At 42.2% G+C, this 23,211-nt stretch overlaps 1 protein-coding gene across 3 annotated transcripts in view; it reads right to left on the reverse strand.

The window, feature by feature from the left end:
- cysltr1 (cysteinyl leukotriene receptor 1) overlaps window positions 1-23,211 on the reverse strand; it is a 73,675-nt gene that overhangs the window by 9,165 nt on the left and 41,299 nt on the right. The window contains exon 1 of one of the 3 annotated variants that reach the window (XM_048231098.1): window positions 3,242-3,290. The exons of 1 other annotated variant lie outside the window; for it this stretch is intronic. Coding sequence is in view for 1 of the 2 variants with exons in the window: in XM_048231095.1 (XP_048087052.1) it covers window positions 372-386 (15 nt within the window). In the remaining variant the exon portion in view is untranslated. Of the gene's footprint in view, window positions 1-371; window positions 401-3,241; window positions 3,291-23,211 lie in introns of those variants that run through there. One more of the 3 variants, XM_048231095.1, reaches the window with a different exon arrangement.

Genomic DNA, 23,211 nt, shown 5'->3' on the forward strand with positions numbered 1-23,211 from the left:
CCTTTGTCTATTCAAGTATAAATTGTGCATATGCTATTGTATGTATTCATGTTACAGCAGTGTTGGTGGGTAGCTGACATAAGTGGGTTTAATATATATATATATATATATATCACACAAGTTTGTTGTGTAACATAAATGTATATACATATATATGTCTGTCCAATACAAACAGTCTCTGAGAAACAGAAGGAAATGCAAAACGTGTTGCAATGTCACAAATGCCACACTCTCTATATCTTAAACATTTCAGTAATGTTTCTGAGATGTTTCAATCCAAAGTAGCCTACACGACATCAATCAACGTCTAAGCGAGGTGAGTTAATTTTAAGGTGGTACCCCTACGCCTATGAAATTCCTGAAGTTCTTACCCCATTGAAAGACATTATGTATCTCACAATTTCCGCAACCATCGGAGTTGACAGTATATTCTCCGAGGGGCGCGGTTTGCTGGTTGAGTGTGAAACGGATGTTTTGCAGTGTCCATCCGAGCGCAACGGCCTCTCAACGTCACTGCGCATTCATTATACAAATCACCCGACCCTTTGACAAGGCTTATTAGGTTTTAGCCGTCTTCGAAAACTGTGCATATCAGATTCAGAAACAGTTAGTTTCGGTTATAACTCAGGAGAGGATGTGGCCGACAACAAATGGCAGGCAGAAGCTGAAAGGAAGTTTATCGGTTATCACAGTTTAAGTCAAATAGTTTGCAAATTCACTTATTTTTAGCGCTATAGCCTAGAGCAGGGGTTTTCAATGTTTTTGGTTCCAAGGACCCCTTTTGAGGGAGAAAATTTTTCAAGGACCCCCTCATAACTGTAACAATTAAGCATGCCACTCTGAAGTTGTGGCCAGGTCCACTATCCCATGTTTTTTTGCAGATGTGCAACTTCGTCTTTTGTCAGTTTTGGATTTTGCATCACTTGGACTGACTCAAACATTTCTACACATTCATCAGCTAGCTGGCTAACAAATAAGCCAAGCTAAGCAGTAGCCTAGTGATGGTCCTTCATGACCCAAGTGAAGTTAAATGTGGGTAGGAGCAAAGAGACACAATTTGCTTGTTTTATTTGTTAAAAGGGGCATCATCTATAGATATTAATTTTTAAAATGTTAAACTCAAGTTTATAATTTCAAGCAAATTATTTTGCGGACCCCCTGGCTATCGCGGACCCCAACTTTGAGAACCACTGGGCTAGAGTAAAGGGGCATCATTGTGCCTTATGTTGTGTAAAGGACCTGTGTATAGTCTACTCATGACATCAAATATACTGTATTTTTATGTAATTACATTGAAGTTGTATTGGAAGTTATTAACATGGATGCTGTACCCTGAAATAAATGCAATTTAACCTGTCATCAGCAAGAGGTCAATGTGAAACTGCTAAAACAGTGTTTAACTAGATGTACCGCATAGCGGTACAAAATATGACCGCCGCTCAGTCCTGTACATCCGTTCCGCGAAAATGAATCACACTTCAATTTGTCTCCATATTTTACTCCATCCCCCACTCTTGAAACTTTTGTGTATGCTTGTTTGGCATGCCTGAGTGTGTGTGTGCAGCTGCACAGAAAGTAGCCTACTGGTGCTGAAAAGGTGAATAGATTGTAGAATAGCCAAAGAAGATGTAGCATTGTTATTAAACCTTTAAACTCTCTAAACAATCACAAGTAGGGCAGTTCATCACAGTTCATCCATTGCAACTGGATTGATGAAAGGTCACTTACACCTGTAGGCTACATTGTATATGGGAAAAGCAAAAGGTATCAGCATAATGTTATTTATTTATTTATTTATTTTGTTATAAACAAAAACATCTGTCAGTTCCATGCCAAGTTTTCAACAGCTATCAAAACAAAGGTCATTTTTGGATGGATGGATTTTTGTGAATGTTTCTTCTTCTACATAAGATTTTAGTCATCTTTAGTTCATGTAATAGCCTACTTTATTGTCAATGCACAAATTAAGTAACAGTAGTCTGAAACGTTATTGTTAATGCACAAATTAAGTAACAGTAGGCTAGTCTGAAACGAAATGCTGTTTTACATCTAACCAGTGGTGCAAATAACTGACATGTCCAAATGGGCCTTGATGAAATATGCGTCGCTAGACTGTTCATACACATTTTAACGGGCCAAAGTTGAAGAGCTGTTGTCCGTTATTGTTCGTGCAAATATAGGCTGATTCATGTTCCCTTGCATTGTGTAACTGAGGTCCATGGCTAGTCTGGCTTTCACCAGACCAAGCTCAATCTTTTAAGAAATCAAAAAATAAATAGCGGGCAGATCAGGCTGGGTTCACCCGATATTGTTTAATTTTCCGATTGAGATATCCACGCTCTGGCTATTCTAAATGCAAAAATGCATCAGGGAGTTATGACAAAACTGTAACTAACAAACTAGATCCTACTAGAAAGCTGTTAGCTTCCCTAAGATACAGGTATGCTTATAAGGTAGGCCTATTTACAACATAAATTGTCAATAGGCTATGCTGGCGACACAAATAAAATCTCCTTTGGAAACCAATGGCTTACGCCTTACAGTATCAAGCGGACTTAAACTGCCATATCGTGGCGAAAAGTTGTAATAAAATTCATACAGCTCCATGAGTCAAGGAAAGCTGATGGAAGTAGCCACTTCTAAATGGGACCCACTACACAGTAGTGTGTTGCTAAAGCAGCCATAATGAAATTAAGGTGTCATTGTTTGGATACTTCACACACACATGCTTTTTAATTTCACAGACTACAACTACCAAACTGGAATCAAAGCACATCGATTCCCCTCTCACACCCTGCACGCACTTAAAACAAAATAAACAGGCGTCTCAGTCTCACGCATGTATAGGCAAAACTGTATCAGACCGGTGTAACGTTGGTAAATCTTCCATTGCACAGAATGATTTTTGTAGCACGTGCAACAAATGACAGTCGAAAGATACAATTACAGTGCTGCTATCAATTTGCTTGTGTGACAGTAGCCTACCTTGTATATAAACAGTCACCAGGTTCTAATACCCTGTTACCCAGGAACCTACCCGTTAAATTAACCTGATAATTTCCTGTTTACCACTAGGGTCACACAAGTTGGTAGTCTGAATAATAGGCAGAGACGTGAGATTACAATACAAAAGTATTACAATTTATTTAAAACAGGATCAATGTACATGCACTTCAATACCAGAGCAACACCATGTAAGGCTAGATCGTCAGGATCAATGTTGAAACTAGATTGGGCTTACCGTAGAGGGCAGATGTCAAAGCCTCTGAGGCGAAATCTGTGATTCAAACCACACTGCAAATCAAAATGAAAAGGTGACTTATCTAAACTCATTAACACAGCACACACAATAAGGGATGGACACCACCAGAGGAGAATACACCCTCCAACATGCGCCCAATGTAGCCCCCAGCAGGAGAGACAAGCAACATACACAGGGAAAGCCCACTTGACAGTACATGCAGTAGAAAAAAACAAAAACAAATGGAGTACAAATAAGACAAAACAAAATACAGAGAGAAGCACAGAGCATCAATAGAGCAGCAAGCAAACCAAACTCCCACACATGCACACTCATGCAACAAACACGCACGTCCGCACTAAACAGGCCCAAGCAGATAGCCACCACAAGGTTAGCTAGCAATCATGCATCAGAGACGCAGCGATGGAAGGCCACAGAGAGAAGCGGAAGGCGCTCCACACAGCAAACCCCAAACAGGAACAAAACAGCAAGGCCGTCACCACATCAGGATACCATACAGATCCTATAAGGAGTACAGAGTTATTACTCCAACGTTATGCTTAATTTAGGTAAATCGAGGTAAATAAAGCTACAACCTACCATGCAACAGCTAACGTCAGATGTAGGGAGCCCGGACCGCGCAACACTCTGTGATGTTGCTGTAATTAACAGATAACGAGTGGCCTAGCTATGCGATAATGTTTGCACACAGGAAGGAGTACACCTACCTAAGCTGGAATTGATGAGCACACCGGGGGAAAGAGCAGCCGTGAGAATATCCAGCCAGTATAGCAGCGGCTTCTGTTACTGGAATGTAAACAAGTTCTGAACTTTCCGGCACATCAGTGCACAAACGAATGTTCATCAGACAAAGACTCAAGCCTACCTGGAGCAAATGGTGGAACAAGCTACAGCCAAACGTCGGGGGATAGGGCGATAGGGTCGGTCAGAGTCGTCCCTGGACAAAGCAGACGTCTGCCCTGGACAGCCGCGCTTCCTTTTTATGGAGCACAGCTGCCAATTACCCACTTACGAAGTAGGTGGGGCAGGAGCGAGACACAACAAAACCCATCACAATGCTCCAGGTAAGGACTCGTCCGGCTACAATCTACCCCCCCCGTTTTGAGTCGTCGTCCCGACGATGAATTAAGGAAGGTACTGACCCTGCCCTGAACCCAAGACGCTAAACTTAAGGAATTAAATGGGGAACATTCTCTATACTCAAATTTAGATAAAATGTCACATACTACATTAGGTGAACTTTACTTAATTATTATACATAAAAAACTGCTAACTGCTTTGTTGTAACCCTGAATAAATCAGGGTTATACTATTATGGTCAGCACCTTGGGTACCCCCTTTCCACTTCTTACTCTACGTTCAGACTAAAGGCAAAAGTGGCCCAAATCTGATTTATTTGGAGTCAAGTGACCAGGTCAGACTTCTTCAGAAGTAGTGTGAACACTCAAATCTTGCCCAGATCTAAAATTTTTCAAATCAGATTTAGACCACTTCCATATGTGGTTCTGAATCAGTGTGAACAACAAAGACGGATTTGATGCAACTTTTACGTCTATAAAAGTTTAAAAAATATTTAAATAGATTAAGAAAGCCACCACTATGATCAACTCTATGGTTAGATTGGTTTGTTTAGATCCAGTAAAATTACTGCCTTGACAACGCTGCGGTGTCATGGCTACGGTACTCTATGTGCTGGCGGAAGTTGTATCTGTAATCCTTCCAGATACATTGTACACCCCCTGCCGAGTTGGAAAGTGTGAAATATCCCAGCTGTCTTGTCACTGAGTCACATTTCACTGAGACACGCCCCCTTTTGGTCATAATATCAATGGCCTTTTCCTTTTGTAATGTAAATCCTCGAACGCCCACCCGTACGACATGTACGAATGAGTTGCTAGTGCGAATGCTGGGGTTTGTAGTCTTTTTGGGAAGAACATGGATGCCACTGGGGCAGCAGCTGTCTTGTTAGTGCTGCACATTGATCTAGAACATGAACACATCCCTTGTTGGGTATGGTCAATGTGATAGATAGATAGATAGATAGATAGATAGATAGATTATTGACCCCGTGGGAAATTTAAGAAATGTGAATTAATGTAAATTAATAATTTCTGTTCATTTGACCTTGTCTGCCTGTTTGCTCTTTCCTCCTGGCCTCTCCCTGGCCTTCTGCTAATGAGTGGGTGGGGCCAATTATTCAATTAGGCCAACCATGCACTAAGGAACTCTGGGGTCTACCGACCGTCAGGTATGTTGCTGCCCTAATGTTGAATACTAACCATGTGCTTGGTGTAGCTTAACTCCTTTTCTATCTGTAGCCTTGTAGATGGATGGATATGCTGTCTTCATCTGTTGTCATTGGTATAGAGATTTTGTAAATTGCAAATTTGTATGTATAGCTAGTGATGGGTAAATGAAGCCTCGAGGGCTACTCGACACATTTCCCTAATGTGCCGAGTAATGTGTCAAAGCTTCGAAACATGGAAGACAAGGAAAACACAGCGACATCTGGTGGTTTGCATAAATTATCGCAGCCATGGACTATTGAAAAGAATGCCTACAACGCTTCGAAATGTTCTCATTCATTACATTAAAAGTGTTGCAAGAAATTAGCATTTCTGTTTGTCTCAATTCAATACAATAAAATACGATTAGGCAACATAATGCTGTCACTCGTTATCACGTGAAGATTGGTGTTTCCGTGGAGGCGTGAAATCATGTGTTATCCCAGTCAATAGGCTTGTTCGACTTGGACTGAGTCTGACTTGGTCTGGCTTTCTACGTAAACGTGATCTTCAGAGGCTAGCCGGGAGGAGCTACAACAGAGGGCAGCTCATCCCGGACAGACACGCTACAGTCTGCCTGACGTGACTCGCGGGAGACATCGCGGGAGATATCGCGGGAGATATCGCGGAATTTTGTTTGCAATAAACACAGCAGAACTTTCATTCTTACTCATTAAAATGAGCTTGATGACTGACGAAATACATTCTTATGATGTAGTTTAAATAAACCACTGTTGTCATACAGTTAACAGGCCTGCATTGTAGCACATACATTCAATATCAAGTGTTTCCCCTATAAGTGTGTCTATCTATTTAACCAACAGCAGAAAAAACAGAATATCCAAACGTTTTTAGTAGGCTAGCCTACCATTGTTGCAGAAATCACGTATAAGAAGGTATCCCTTCGATTTCTGTTTATTTTCGCATATTCCAACATAAGGAAGCACCATGATACTCCCGTCAAAATCGTCATGAGGACATTCCTCCCTACATGGCCCTATCACGTCTTTGAACTGACATCATAAGGGCGTGTTTCAGCTCGTGCAGCTCGTGGAAGGCAACTGCAAGATCTGTCTGCAGGCTAAGACTCCCGCGATATTTTAAGGTCATGTGACATGGTGTCACGGTGGTAAGTCCCTCCCCGGCTGACAGAAGTCGGACAGAATTTCTAACCAGCAAGCATTGCGTCCATCCCAGTATGCATTGTGTTCAACCCAGCATGGTTGACACAAACGACACAAGCCTCGAACCGGGGCTTCATCTGGCACGCCCCTTTCTGCTCGACACAAGCTCCGAAGCCTCGCTTCATTCTATCACTATGTATAGCTTTAAAATAAATGTGGATGTCTTGGGAAATGGTATCAGGTTTGATGTATGTTTTGTTTGTCTTCCAGGTAGCACGGCCTTTCCATCCGCGTTGTCCTCAGCGTAGGTTGTGCTGCTGTCTCGTCTTAGTTTTATTTTGTTTCTGTTTAGCTTTGCTCACACTAGGGAGCTGCCTGCATTGTACTTGTACCCTTTTGTTGTAGCCTACCTTACTTTACTATCTTAGTTATTCAGTGTTTGTCATTCCATAGAGTCTGGGGCAACAACTTTTAAATGTTTAGTTTGGCAGGCAGGGTTCTCGCGGGCAGGAGGCTAGTCAGTCACCTGTGGTGGTGCAGTAAAGATGCACATTTTGGTGTGAATTATTAGAATGTTTGCTGTGGTCTGCGGTGTTACTATCATTCTTGCTGTGCGTGTGCAAGTGTGTGGGCTCTAGGGCACATTATCAGTAGTCTGCCTCCCCCAGGTAAGCCCCTGCCTTGCTCATTTTGCTCAATCGTGCCTTCCCTATGGAACCTCTGTTAGTTGTGATCATTTAAAAAAAAAAAAAAGTACAACATATTTTTGTACTTTCCTAACCCAGACTAGTCTTTTCATGTCTTTTTCAGCTGCTTCATGTCTGCTTCAATTGAATAAACTTGGTAATGTTTTCACTGGAATTCACGTCTCTAGGTTTTAGGTTGGAGTGACTTTAGAAGAACTAGTTTTTTTTTTTTTTTCGAGCATGACACAAAGCAAAGTCACAAAAATCTTATTTAGCTGCTGTGGAGCATTTGTAACCTATGCCCGCTTGCGTAGACTATGACAAGGCACTTTAAAATGCTTGTTAATTATAGGTTGTCAACATAGGAGCACACAAGGTCACAAATGCTCCTGTAGGCTAGCCTACTCCTATTTCCCTTTTGTGTTCTTTCTTACGGAGCCCTCCGGGTGACATGGGGAAAAAAACATGGGTTAAAAAAAGAAAAAAAAAAAGTAATGGGAAAAAAAACATGAAGAAGAAAAAAAAAAACGATGTACTTTTTTTGAGATCTCGCAAAACTTTTTTTCTACTTTTGGAACTTGCTGGGCTTCCTACTTGACCCCAATAGGCCCACAAACCACTACCGCCAGATGGCAATCGTATCATGATACTATGATTGCTCTATCACTGTTGCGTTTTGTGGGTTTTCTGGACACATTACATAGGCCTATGACACGGGAGGGAGAAGGAGACACCTGCGTGCAGACACGCACACACAGGCGTGTAGCAAGCGTGGGGATGTGGGTGTTATAACGTACACAATTTTGCTGGAACACGATTCTATCCCCCACACTTTTTGTCAGATTAAATTGAAAGTAAAATATGGAAATAAACGCTCCCGTAAAGAGTTGGAACCATATATATAACTCACACACAGAGACACAAATAGGTCTGTTGATTTGATTGAACGGTCATCCAGCCAATCACATCAATTTAGGTGAAGAACCAGAGCCGCTCTGATCAAATTCAAAGTGTGCGTCTTTCAAGGCTATGCTGCTGCTTGGGTCTGCATTGTAACGTCTGCAGTGAGCAGATTTCAGATAGAATTGATAATTGTTACCGCATTATGCTAATTTAGTAAACCAAAATTCACTGTCTGACTGACAGTTTTTGTCACAATGCAGGGAGTCAAAGTGAAAGCGGGGTGCATGCACCAAGGCACCTGTTTCTGCAGGAAAACCTTTGGCTACTGTTCTCAGAGCATTATGCTTTCTCTGCCTATGATCTGCAGCTTTTCTCAAACTATGGGCCTCCTCAACAATTAACCTACTACTGCTCCACGTAGCCGCGAAATTAAGTTATGCCCGGTGCTTCACACGTCTGCTCATTTGCAGCATACTTATTCATTTGGTGTCATCAACTATATAGACATAGCCCAGTCAGCACACATACAGTACGTCTCCAAGACGCTTGGAAAGGAACAGCTCAATTACATCGCGTTCCGTTTAGAACGTCTTATTTGATCTGATCTTACAAACGGCGGCATCAAGACACATTTGAGTTCTAGGCTACATCGGAGATAGAACGCTTATGATCGCTCATGCAATGTGTGCGTCCCTGCAGCAAGTGAAACTGGAGGTAACGTGGGCTAGAAGCAACAATAGTTTAACCAACAACGTGGCTTCCTGTAACGATCAATGGAAAAATGCATAGAAACTGCTAATCATAATCTTTAAATTGACATTAATTAAGCTGGCTATATGCAACACAATTTATTTATATTCCCTTTGCATGTGTTTGGGTTGACTTCAAACGTTTTTGAATTTGAGCTTACAGTTCTGTGTCCTTTACATTTATTTAATAGGTATTAGTGATACCTCGAAATTAGGCTGCTGTCTGTTAGGCAATTTATTAGCCTGCTAACCCATATGCACAAAACATAATTTCTGAAATGATTTCTTGATTTATAACATGAGATATGTCTCCATGTAGGGTAGTGTCAAATAGTGAAGTGATAGCAGGTAGCATGTAGGCCTACATGTCACATGAGCCACACATATGACGGGCGCTGCTTCTTCTGTTCCTCCCAAACTGCATTAAAATGGTGTTTTTAGCCATCAGAATTTCCATTTTATTTCGGGGGAGAAACTCCCGGACACCAATATAGTCCGCACCCCTCTTAGAAAATACTTACAACGTCCCTGTAGGGAGTTATTTATAATTTGGCCAGAGTGTTTCATTTTCCTATCCCACAACCCCCACACTTTAAAAAAGCTTGATACGCCTCTGACACACACACACAACATAGGCTACAGGAACATCACAATGCAACTAAGCTCGGCGCTACAATTATGATCAAAGGCCTATGCAATTATTGACAGAATTTAACGGACCTTTGTTCCTCCCGGTTCGCTCGTTCGGCCAAGTTCCAAAAGTAGAAAAAAAACTTTTGCGAGATCTCGCAAAACTACATAGTACATCGGTTTTTTTTTTCTTCTTCGTGTTTTTTTCCCACATGACTTTTCCCCATGTCACCAGGGGGGCTTTGTACTTTCTAGCACTGGTGGGCAGAGGACTAATTTCTCATGCCGTGGCCATGATCGTAAACTAGGAGGACCCGACTTAAAATCTCGTGCTCCAAAAAAGTGTGTTCATGAGATCAGCTCAGAAAACATATATGGATCCCCAGTAACATCCCAGCAAACAATTTTCGCTTGGCGGAGTCTTTTACTGCCTATGGCGAAAATATTAATGTGATTAAAAACTTTCTTGACGAATATTGGTACTTGTATAACAAGGATTGTGGTTTATACATCACACGAACTTAGTCAGGGCCAATACACTATCAAATAGACCACTGTAAATGTTAGTTTAAACCAGTGGTTCTCAAACTTTTTCTTTCATTCCCCACTTTGATCAGGGGGCATTCTCGAGCCCCACCTTCAATGAAAACATGCTGCATTAAATGGATCCATAATCCAGTCATACTGAGCACTGCTGGTTGGGAAATATTTTTGAAATAAACTTTGCAGGGATGTGATGTAGGCCTACTGTTTAATACATAGGATCACAAGAGTGGCTCCCGAATCAGACGTTTCAGCGATTTTGCTCAGAAATCTCAAAGGCATAATACTGTCGCGATCGAGGCGCCTAGCTGTCCCATACCTCAAGTTTTTTTGGTGAATGCAGTAATCTTATTTGCTAGGTGAGGTAGGTGCTTGTCTTTGCCTTGTAACTCAGGGCCCACTTCCCCGAAAGCATCTTAAGCCTAAGAGCGTCGTAAAGTCCCTCTTACAGCATTTTTGTCCGCTTTTCATCACATTATGATGACCATTAAATGTAGGCTATTTTGCACGCTAAAATCTGATTCATCACAGGTAAACACAATAAAGAATGGGAACGTAAATTGGATTATGTATTCTAAGTTGTAATTCCTCTGTATGTCCTGTTGGTGACCTCAGTGAGAAGTACTGTTAAGACGCTCTTAGCCGGTAACGAGTACTCTGGAGCACTCGTAGATCTACGAGTGTTTTCACGACGCTCTTAAGCTACGATGGTTTCGGGAAACAGTCGGCAAATCTTAAGACGTTCGTAAGAGGGTGTTATGTATGTAGCTGAATGTTGTGCTATATAAATAGTGACCACTAGGGCGCATCGGTGTTCTGTAATTGGTTGAGTTCTCGTATGCAATAAACCAGTCTAGAAGAAGTGAGTGAACCAGCAAAAGCGTGTGAGTGTTGCTCTGGTGCGAATATAGAATTGTCTATATAAAGACATTAGGAAGCAACATAACATAAATTGGCGACTAGTTGTGTAGTCCTGAAGACTTTTCACTGCATCGGCGAGTGAACTGCCGATGTCGGTCACGTTTGGACAAAGAAAAGAACAACCACGCTGGAAGCACCTAGCTAGGTGAGCTTAGTGTTAGATGTTAGGAAGTGATGAGTCGGCCTTCTTACGAAGAGTCTAACGTTACAGTGCAAGCCACCAGAAGCAGACACATCATGGCGGGAATAATTGGACATATGGATCCCTTTGATGAGACCGGTGAGCAGTGGGCAACGTATATTGAACGTTTTGAACATTACATCCTGGCAAATGAGATTAGGGATGCAAAGAAAGTGCCTGTGCTGTTTAGTGTGCTGGGACCGAAAACGTATGGACTACTTCGAAGTTTGGTTGCTCCTAACAAGCCTGGGGAGATGGACTATGACCGTATTGTGAGGGTGTTGCAGGCCCATTTCGCTCCAAAGCCGCTCGTGATTGCAGAGAGATTCCGGTTTCACAAGCGAAATCAGGGGGAAGGGGAAACAGTTGCACAATATGTCGCGGTATTGAAAAGACTTTCGGAACATTGTGAGTTCGGTGCTTACTTGGAAGACGCACTAAGGGACAGATTTGTCTGTGGACTTAAGAGTGAAACTGTACAGAAGCGCCTTTTGACTGAGAAAGATCTCACGTTTCAGAAAGCAGTCGATTATGCTGTATCTGCAGAGACAGCGGCGCGCGACGTGCAGCAGTTAAGTGGCTCGCTCAAAGTGAACGCGGTGTTTTCCCCAAAATGCCGCCGTTGCGGGAAAACTAACCATACTGATGAGGACTGTTGGTACAAAGATCGTGACTGCCACCAGTGTTGGAGGAAAGGCCACACTAAGCTCATGTGTAAGAGCAAAGCCAAAAGCAACCGAGACAGAGAATGGAAACAGAAAGTGGAAAAACCTGAACAGAAAGGTAATGCAATTAAGCGCAGTCTAAAAGATAGAAAGAAGAAAATTTATCACGTTGAGGCAAGAGAAGATCACAGCGAAAGTGAGGAAAATAAATCTGACACTGACTGTGAGTTGGGACTGTATTCCATGTCACAAAAAGGGAAATATTCAAGAATATCAGTGCTGCCTGTAGTAAATGGAAAGAAAATGGAGATGGAACTGGATACAGGGGCTGCTGTGTCTCTGATTCCGTGGGAACAGTACAGAAGCATGCTGGGCCAACTGCCACTGCAGCCCACTGATATCATGCTCAAGACATACACTGGAGAGCCTTTGGCACCAGAAGGGGTCATCAAGGTGCAAGTAAAGTTAAACAAGCAATGTGCTGATTTGCCCTTGTATGTAGTTAAAGTTGATGCACCCGCACTGTTTGGTAGAGAGTGGCTGAGAGTTATTAAACTGAACTGGAAAGACTTAAAGACTGTGCATGCAATTGAGCAGAGAGAGAAAGACAACTTGGAGACGGTGTTAAAGAGACACTCAGCTGTTTTCTCTAAAAAGCTAGGCACAATGAAGGGAATTAAGGCCACATTGACTATTAGACCTAACAGTGTACCCAAATTCTGTCCACCACGTAACGCAAGCCATATGCTCTTCGACCTCGAGTTGAGGCCGAACTAAAACGACTGACTGAGCTTGGGGTGATCTCACCAGTGGAGCATAGTGATTGGGCCACGCCCGTGGTGCCTGTCAGCAAAAAGGATGGCACAGTGAGACTTTGTGGAGATTTCAAGGTCACCCTCAACCCAGCTCTGTGCGTGGATAAGTATCCAATTCCACGTATTGAAGACCTTTTTGCCTCTCTAGCAGGAGGTCAACGCTTCAGTAAGTTAGACTTATCAAATGCCTATCTACAGATGGAGGTAGAAGAGAAGTCTAGGGAGCTGCTGACTATCTCTACACAAAAAGGGCAATTTCGTTTTAACCGCTTACCGTTTGGAGTAGCATCATCGCCCGCTTTATTTCAGAAGGCTATGGACCAAGTGCTTCTCGGACTGCCGTACACGCACTGTTACCTGGACGACATCCTGATCAGTGGTCCTGACGAACAGACTCACCTAAAAACTCTGGATGCAGTCCTGGGCAGGCTAGAGGAACAGGGTCTGCATCTCAAGTCAGAGAAGTGCCTGTTTTTCCAGGAGTCCGTGGAATACTTGGGCCATATCATTGACGCAGCTGGACTCCACAAATCACCAGAGAAGGTACGTGCCATTGTGGAAGCACCTGCACCAGGTGATATCAGTCAGCTACGTTCGTTCCTAGGGATGCTGAATTATTACGGACGTTTCATTCCCGACTTAGCCACTGTCATGAAACCACTGAATGAACTGTTAAATAAAGGGAAGAAATGGCAGTGGACGTCAGCCTGTGAGTCAGCATTCCAGACATCTAAAGCACTACTTGTATCACAGGAGGTATTGACCCACTACAATCCTAAGCTGCCGCTCCGCCTCGCGTGTGATGCTTCGCCTTATGGGGTCGGAGCTGTGCTCTCGCACGTCATGCCTGATGGTGAGGAAAGACCAATAGCCTATGCATCTCGAACGCTCAGCAAGGCGGAACAAAACTACGCCCAGATCGAGAAGGAGGCGCTAGCGATAGTCTTTGGAGTACGCAAGTTCCACCAGTACCTCTATGGTAACAAGTTCACCCTACTCACTGACCATCGCCCGCTGACCTCCATCCTGAGTCCATTGAAAAGTACACCGTCAATGGCTGCCGCCCGAATGCAGCGCTGGGCGCTCCTCCTGTCAGCGCATGATTATACCATTCAATACCGGAAAGGTACATTACATGCAAATGCCGATGGACTGTCACGGTTACCACTCTCCTACACTCATAAAGAGAAGCGGGGCGCAGTAGAGGTATTCTACACATCTCAGTTGGACACACTACCAGTCAGTAGTACCGAGATCAGATGTGACACCTTGTCTGACCCCACCTTGTCTCGTGTCTTAGAAATGGTCTCAACTGGTCGTTTTCCAGCTGCAAAGGGAGCAGGTGAAGAGATGTCGCCCTATCTGTTGCGCCGGCATGATCTCACAATACAACAGGGATGCCTCATGTGGGGTGTGAGAGTGGTCGTGCCACCTAAACTGCGCCCCCGGGTTCTGGAAGAGCTACACTTAGCACATCCAGGTGTAGTGAGGATGAAGAGCTTGGCACGCAGTTATGTTTGGTGGCCCGGCATAGACTCTCAAATTGAGCTCAAGGCCAAATCTTGCCACTCCTGTCAGAGCGTACAAAAAGAGCCTGGGCTAGCACCTCTACACCCTTGGATGTGGCCCTCCAGTCCTTGGGAAAGGATACATGTGGACTTTGCAGGTCCATTTGAAGGACATATGTACTTGGTCGCTGTGGATGCACATTCTAAGTGGCCTGAGGTGCACATCATGGACAGCACCACTGCCAGCATGACCATTCAAGTGCTCAGGGGCCTTTTTAGTCGCTATGGCATTCCACACATTCTTGTGAGTGACAACGGACCACAGTTCTGTGCTGAAGAATTCAGTGTGTTCCTGAAGTCCAATGGAGTCAAGCACATCCGCTCAGCGCCATACCATCCTGCCACCAATGGCTTGGCCGAACGCTTTGTGCAGACGTTCAAACATGCCTTAAAAGCATCCAAAGGCATAGCACGTGTGCGTCAGCGACTTGATGCGTTTCTACTGACTTACCGAAACACCCCTCACGCAACAACGAAAGAAACGCCGGCTATGTTGTTCCTCGGGCGCAGGCTGCGTTCTCGACTGGATTTCCTGAAACCCAGTGTTGCTGGAGCAGTTCACAGGTCACAGGATGCCCAACAACAACGCCACCAACGTCACTCTAGGGCCAGACAGTTTGATGTTGGGGAGCCAGTCCTTGTGCGTGATTATAGGAAAGGGGAGGAAAAGTGGGCACAAGGTGTTGTTATAGAAAAGACAGGACCGGTGTCGTACAAGGTAAATGTGGGATCACCAGGGGTATGGAAACGTCATGTGGACCAGATGCTGACACGCCCGGAGCCCGAGCCTCAGCAGACTGCAGTGAACCTTCCTGTAATCCCACAGGTGTTACTACCCCAGAGTGATAGTTGTACCACAATGCACCCTTATACACCTCCACCAGAAAAGAATGATGATCAAGTTCCTGAGATCATCGAACCATCAAATACACACCATTCCCCTGAACCACCACCTACGGGACATATGCAGGTAACAGAGACTGTGAAACGCTATCCTGTGAGGATCACAAAACCACCAGTACGTTACCGTGATGAGTGAACAGTGATTAGCTCACAGAAGTTTGTAGTACAGTTTGAGTTTTGGGACATATTGTTTTCAACATAGTTATACCGAAAGTAAGATAACTCCTCATTGTTATTTTGTTGTACAAAGAAAAAGAAAGCTGTACAAATGTACTTTTATGATGTGCACGGAAAAGTGTAATCATTTAGGTTGTGTTAAAGAAAATATATTTTGTGTTAAGGGACAACCTATTTTAGTGGGGAGGAAATGTTATGTATGTAGCTAAATGTTGTGCTATATAAATAGTGACCACTAGGGCGCATCAGTGTTCTGTAATTGGTTGAGTTCTCGTATGCAATAAACCAGTCTAGAAGAAGTGAGTGAACCAGCAAAAGCGTGTGAGTGTTGCTCTGGTGCGAATATAGAATTGTCTATATAAAGACATTAGGAAGCAACATAACAAGGGACTTTACGACGCTCTTAGGCTTAAGATGCTTTCGGGGAAGTGGGCCCAGGGCCGTCACCATAGACATTGAGGGGGACGTGTCCCCCCCAATATTCAAATATGACCAAAATGTCCCCCCCAATATTCGGACATAGAAAAATAAAGAAAGAATAAAGCGCTATACTAGGCCTACAGGAAACCAACACGTATCTGAAATGTAATCAAACGTAAATAACGCACAAATTAGTGACCTATGGTTTCAGAGTAGCCTACACCCCTGAGTGGTTTGTCCTGGTGATTTTCCGTTTTTCGTTAGTGGCGTGCACTATCAAAAACTTCCATTTACTGCACCCTACTGCGGTGAGGTAGGGCTGTCAACAATATCGCAAAAGCTACCGGTACAATTTTTACAAAACTTCTTGGAAAGGTGTAGCACAGGCTAAGGAAATCCCATACATGTTTGGAGCCGATCTAACTGAAAGGGAACATTTTCCATATTGTAGCCTATTCTAGCAATGATAGCGAAAGTGAAAGGTTTATTTTAAATAATGAATTTGTGAAAGCCTGTGTGGCACAAAACGTCATTTCTGTCAGAAGCCAGTCTACAGTGCACACAGGGGTAACATGAGGTGAGTCAGACAGAAGAGGGGCCTGTCTTAGTAGCCTATTCCTGAATCCTGTCCCTTTCAAACTACGTTAAAATTGTGTGATTAGCCGCCAGCATAATAAAATCTAAATTAAAAGACAAAATTTTATTAGGCTCCAAACCTATGAGTCTAAGCCTTAGTTTAAAATAATCTTCAGGTGTAAGTAATAAGTCAAAGAACCAAGGGGGGGCATCTGTGTCCGTCAAAAGTTTGGAAAACCTTGCCTCGCTGTGAAACTACAGCCTATTGGTCAGCTACCATCTCTTCGCAAAGTGCGGAGAATAGACGCGCGTTCAAGGGCCGGGTTTTGATGAAATTCACCACTCTCACAACAACGTTCAAAATCTCATGTAGGTCGGGACTAACCAAGCTGCCTTGACACGAGCGCTTCCCTATGAATAACACAGTGCATCCATTGCGCATTGGGTGCTACCAGAGCCATATAAAGGTAGAGTTGCGACAACTCCATTGACGCTAATGTTCCATTTTTTTTTTCAACAATGGCGGCTAATGGAAGCCTCAAATAGTTCCCGAAAGTTAACAACTTATAATAGCAGCAGTGCAGTTACAGACTGTTTGTAGCCAACATTTCAGACTCAGATTTACATTATTGGCTCATCCGAATAATAATAATAATAATAACAGTAACAACAGTAATAGTAGTAAAGTAATAGTTTTAATAACCTAATTATAATAATAAACTATTTATGCATCGACTATGACAGCTTTTCTGCTGCTCAGTTTTTATCAGTTCCTTATCAAACTAGATGTACCGCATAGCGGTACAAAATATGACCGCCGCTCAGTCCTGTACATCCGTTCCGCGAAAATAAATCACACTTCAATTTGTCTCCATATTTTACTCCATCCCCCACTCTTGAAACTTTTGTGTATGCTTGTTTGGCATGCCTGAGTGTGTGTGTGCGGCTGCACAGAAAGTAGCCTACTGGTGCTGAAAAGGTGAATAGATTGTAGAATAGCCAAAGAAGATGTAGCATTGTTATAAAACCTTTAAAATCTCTAAACAATCACAAGTAGGGCAGTTCATCACAGTTCATCCATTGCAACTGGATTGATGAAAGGTCACTTACACCTGTAGGCTACATTGTATTTGGGAAAAGCCGTTTTCAACAGCTATCAAAAACAAAGGTCATTTTTGGATGGATGGATTTTTTGTGAATGTTTCTTCTTCTACATAAGATTTTAGTCATCTTTAGTTCATGTAATACTTTATTGCCAATGCACAAATTAAGTAACAGTAGTCTGAAACGTTATTGTTAATGCACAAATTAAGTAACAGTAGCCTAGTCTGAAACGAAATGCTGTTTTACATCTAACCAGTGGTGCAAATAACTGACATGTCCAAATGGGCCTTGATGAAATGCGTCGCTAGACTGTTCATACACATTTTAACGGGCCAAAATTGAAGAGCTTTTGTCCGTTATTGTTAGTGCAAATATAGGCTGATTCATGTTCCCTTGCATTGTTTAACTGAGGTCCATGGCTAGTCTGGCTTTCATCAGACCAAGCTCAATCTTTTAAGAAATCAAAAAATAAATAGCGGGCAGATCAGGCTGGGTTCACCCAGCCTAGTCCATAGGCACCGATATTGTTTAATTTTCCGATTGAGATATACACGCTCTGGCTATTCTAAATGCAAAATGCATCAGGGAGTTATGACAAAACGGTAACTAACAAACTAGATCCTAATAGAAAGCTGTTAGCTTCCCTAAGCTACAGGTAGGATTATAAGGTAGGCCTATTTACAACATAAATTGTCAATAGGCTATGCTGGCGACACAAATAAAATCTCCTTTGAAAACCAATGGCTTCGCCTTACAGTATCAAGCGGACTTAAACTGCCATATCGTGGCGAAAAGTTGTAATAACATTCACGCAGCTCCATGAGTCAAGGAAAGCGCGATTGAAGTAGCCACTTCTAAATGGGACCCACTACACAGTAGCTTAAGGTGTTTTGCTAAAGCAGCCATAATGAAATGAAGGTGTCATTGTTTGGATACTTCACACACACGTGCTTTTTTAATTTCACAGACTACAACTACCAAGCTGTAATCAAAGCACATCGATTCCCCTCTCACACACCCTGCACGACTTAAAACAAAATAAACAGGCTCTCAGTCTCGCATGTATAGGCAAAACTGTATCAGACCGGTGTAACGTTGGTAAATCTTCCATTGCACAGAATGATTTTGTAGCACGCGTGCAATAAATGACAGTCGAAAAGATCCAAACAGTGCTGCTATACATTTGCTTAGTATAACCGCATTTATAGTTTTCTACAAATGCAATAAATCAAATGCCTCCATCACTCAACCAATCAATTCTTAACGGTAACATTACCTAGGTCCTTATTGATATTACAAGATTAACGTATTTGCAGTAAAACCAAGCATGTCCGATAAACATCCTCAGATTTATTTCGCTTCAAGAAGAAATGGGAATTACACTTCATGTGAACATCGCCCTATCCTTATTAGATGTCCGCTATGTAAATTACAGTCCTTGAATGAAGCGCCCATTGTTTTTCCAACCCACTTTTAACTTCCAACAAAATTACGCCTCACTGCAACGATCGCCATCTAGTGGACAAACCACTACTTCCAATAATACTGAAAATGCAGCCATGATGATGACTGGACCCCGAAGGAGGGTAGGGGCAGACACAGTTCTCTGTGAATATCTTGAGAACTGTAGGGCCTAGGATGACCAATTTTTTCCGATATGTTTGCCTCCAGGGTCATGTTAACCCATTCCATGTGCACACATGTGCATAAACAGATACACACGACACACATACATTTACAGTAATCATACATAATCATAATGTATGACACATACTCACACAGTAGACATATGTAATGCATGCACATGCACAAACACACATATGCAGGCAAACACACAAGCACGCACATACACACACACACACACACCCACACACATAAACATAAATTTGTACACGCACACATGCACATAATTCAAGAATTTTTCCGCATCTACTCCCTGAATTTTTGGTCATTGATACCCCGGACACCGAACCACCGGGTACATGAAATTTTGGTGGGTATGTAGCCCCACTAGACTTTTTTTACGGAAACATTTATTTTCGATCCCGGGACCACCACCCCAACCCCCACCCCACCCTGGGCTGGGCCCCGAACCAAAAAAAAAAAAAAACAGTTTTTCCTAAATAACTACCTGAACCGTGGCACTGAGGATGAAGAATCTTTATGGTATGTTGGTCTCAAGGGCCCACATCAACCTGGCTCATAATCACTCATTTGTGATTTGCACCCCCACCCCGGTAAAAAAATGAAAATGCAATATTATTCTGCTTTAATTGCCCCCTATCTTCAGTTAAGATGTTCAGAACTGCACCAAATTTTTATGTGTATGATTGACCTGGCATTCTCTGGGGGTATGCCAAGTTTTTCGTAGAATTTCATCCATGGTGGGGTCTAAAAATTAGGTTATGTGTACATTTAGTGACTGTACACTCATTGGCCTGTAAATGGCGGTGTGCACACATATACACATGCACACACACAGGCACCCACATACTATCGGTATTAGAACGGCCATACATAATTACAAATTCAGTAGGATTAAAAGAAAGCCAAAATAAATATTCATCATCATCATCATGGCTGCATTTTCAGTATTGGCGATAAGTAGTCGTTTGTCCACTAGATGGCGATCGTTGCAGTGAGACGTAATTTAGTTGGAAGTTAAAAGTGGGTTGGAAAAACAATGGACGCTTCCTACAAGGACTGTAATTTACCGCGGACATCTAATAAGGATAGACGATGTTCACATGAAGTGTAATTCCCATTTCTTCTTGAAGCGGAAATAAATCTGAGGATGTTTATCGGACATGCTTGGTTTTACCGCAGGTGCGTTAATCATGTAATATCAATAAGGACCTAGGTAATGTTACCGTTAAGCGTTGGTTGAGTGATGGAGGCATTTGATTGATTGCATTTGTAGAAAACTATAAATGCGGTTATACCAAGCAAATTGATAGCAGCACTGTTTGTATCTTTCGACTGTCATTTATTGCACGTGCTACAAAATCATTCTGTGCAATGGAAGATTTACCAACGTTACACCGGTCTGATACAGTTTTGCCTATACATGCGTGAGACTGAGACGCCTGTTTATTTTGTTTTAAGTGATGCGTGCATGGTGTGAGAGGGAATCGATGTGCTTTGATTACAGCTTGGTAGTTGTAGTCTTGTGAAATTAAAAAGCACGTGTGTGTGAAGTATCCAAACAATGACACCTTCATTTCATTATGGCTGCTTTAGCAACACACCTTAAGCTACTGTGTAGTGGGTCCCATTTAGAAGTGGCTACTTCATTCGCCCTTTCCTTGACTCATGGAGCTGCTTGAATGTTATTACAATTTTTCGCCACGATATGGCAGTTTAAGTCCGCTTGATACTGTAAGGCGTAAGCCATTGGTTTCCAAAGGAGATTTTATTTGTGTCGCCAGCATAGCCTATTGACAATTTATGTTGTAAATAGGCCTACCTTATAATCCTACCTGTAGCTTAGGGAAGCTAATAGCTTTCTATTAGGATCTAGTTTGTTAGTTACCGTTTTGTCATAACTCCCTGATGCATTTTTGCATTTAGAATAGCCAAGAGCGTGTATATCTCAATCGAAAATTTAAACAATATCGGTGCCTATGGACTAGGCTGGGTGAACCCAGCCTGATCTGCCCGCTATTTATTTTTTTGATTTCTTAAAAGATTGAGCTTGGTCTGATGAAAGCCAGACTAGCCATGGACCTCAGTTACACAATGCAAGGGAACATGAATCAGCCTATATTTACCCGCGAACAATAACGGACAAAAGCTCTTCAACTTTGGCCCGTTAAAATGTGTATGAACAGTCTAGCTGACGCATTTCATCAAGGCCCATTTGGACATGTCAGTTATTTGCACCACTGGTTAGATGTAAAACAGCATTTCGTTTCAGACTAGGCTACTGTTACTTAAGTTGTGCATTAACAATAATGTTTCAGACTACTGTTACTTAATTTGTGCATTGACAATAAAGTATTACATGAACTAAAGATGACTAAAATCTTATGTAGAAGAAGAAACATTCACAAAAAATCCATCCATCCAAAAATGACCTTTGTTTTGATAGCTGTTGAAAACGGCATGGAACTGACAGAGATGTTTTTGTTTATAAATACATAAAAAATAAATAAATAAATAAATAAATAAATAAATAACATTATGCTGATACCTTTTGCTTTTCCCAAATACAATGTAGCCTACAGGTGTAAGTGACCTTTCATCAATCCAGTTGCAATGGATGAACTGTGATGAACTGCCCTACTTGTGATTGTTTAGAGATTTTAAAGGTTTTATAACAATGCTACATCTTCTTTGGCTATTCTACAATCTATTCACCTTTTCAGCACCAGTAGGCTACTTTCTGTGCAGCCGCATCACACACTCAGGCATGCCAAACAAGCATACACAAAAGTTTCAAGAGTGGGGGATGGAGTAAAATATGGAGACAAATTGAAGTGTGATTTATTTTCGCGGAACTGATGTACAGGACTGAGCGGCGGTCATATTTTGTACCGCTATGCGGTACATCTAGTTACGTTTTTGCGTTTGTAGCCTACAACTTTTATGACGTGACGTGTCTTGGGCATTTAGCTTTACCATCATGTCAACATAGTTGTAACATTATGCAATGCTCATCTAGGCTATGGATTTAAGTGGTTTAATTTTAAAAATGGCAGCAAAAGTGGGATAAAGTGCAACTACTTCCCCAAAACAATTCCTCCATAACTGTGGATTTAATCGTTTGATATGTGGATAACTTTCAGTGGACTAAACACATAAAAGGTAAGATTTTGTTATCACAAAGCTAGCTGGTTCCTTAAATATGGTGAAGCATATTTACAGCCAACTTTGTAGGCCTACTTGCAGCAGTGAAACTGAGTTTGTTGTTAACATTGTTGGTAACGTAAACGTTTCTTCAGTTGGGAGCAGGACTGTTTTTTTTTTTTTTGCATTCATTTTCATTGGCAAAAGCTAGCCTATGCATGAGAGAACCTAGATTTGAGGGAGCTGCAGCTGTTAGCATCTTTAGGTCATATTAACACAGCAGGGCACACTAGCCCAGTGATGGCTAGCCCAGTGATGAAGGATCGTGTAAAATCCCCATCCCCAGAAAGTTTCAAACCAAGCTTGCGCTGATGATGAATGATCACTGATCAAATTGCTATTTTCTGACACAATGCACACCATTTCCAGGTGCTCACCTGTCTGAATCTCAAGCTCTTTAGCCTAGCATCTGCTGTTCACAGCCGCGGTGAATGACAAAACGATGACAAAATGCTGTTCATGTTTATGAGTTCATATCCTGGTTATTTATCAAGGACTTATATGTCCGTTTTTATATTTTATTATGATCACTTTCGCATTACCATGGGGTTACTAAATAGTGGGTCTAATGCTACGGTTAACTTAGAATGCCCACCATTACACTGGAGATGTTAAAAAACTTTTAAACTTTTTTTTATTCTGCATGACAATAGGCTAGGCTTGGCTAATTAGCTCATTAGCTCAGATCAAGGGTAGAAAGCTCAAACAAGTAATGTTAGACTAGCTGTGTTACACAGTTTCTCGTTGCAATCAAAATTTCACAGGAGCTCCATGCTTTTGTAGGCTACACCAGTCTCAAAAACACTGTTTACAGCTTTTCGAGTCACTGCACGAGGTCATTTATTTTATAT

The sequence above is a fragment of the Alosa alosa genome, chromosome 21 (genome assembly GCF_017589495.1).
Source record: "Alosa alosa isolate M-15738 ecotype Scorff River chromosome 21, AALO_Geno_1.1, whole genome shotgun sequence".
NCBI lineage: Eukaryota > Metazoa > Chordata > Actinopteri > Clupeiformes > Clupeidae > Alosa > Alosa alosa.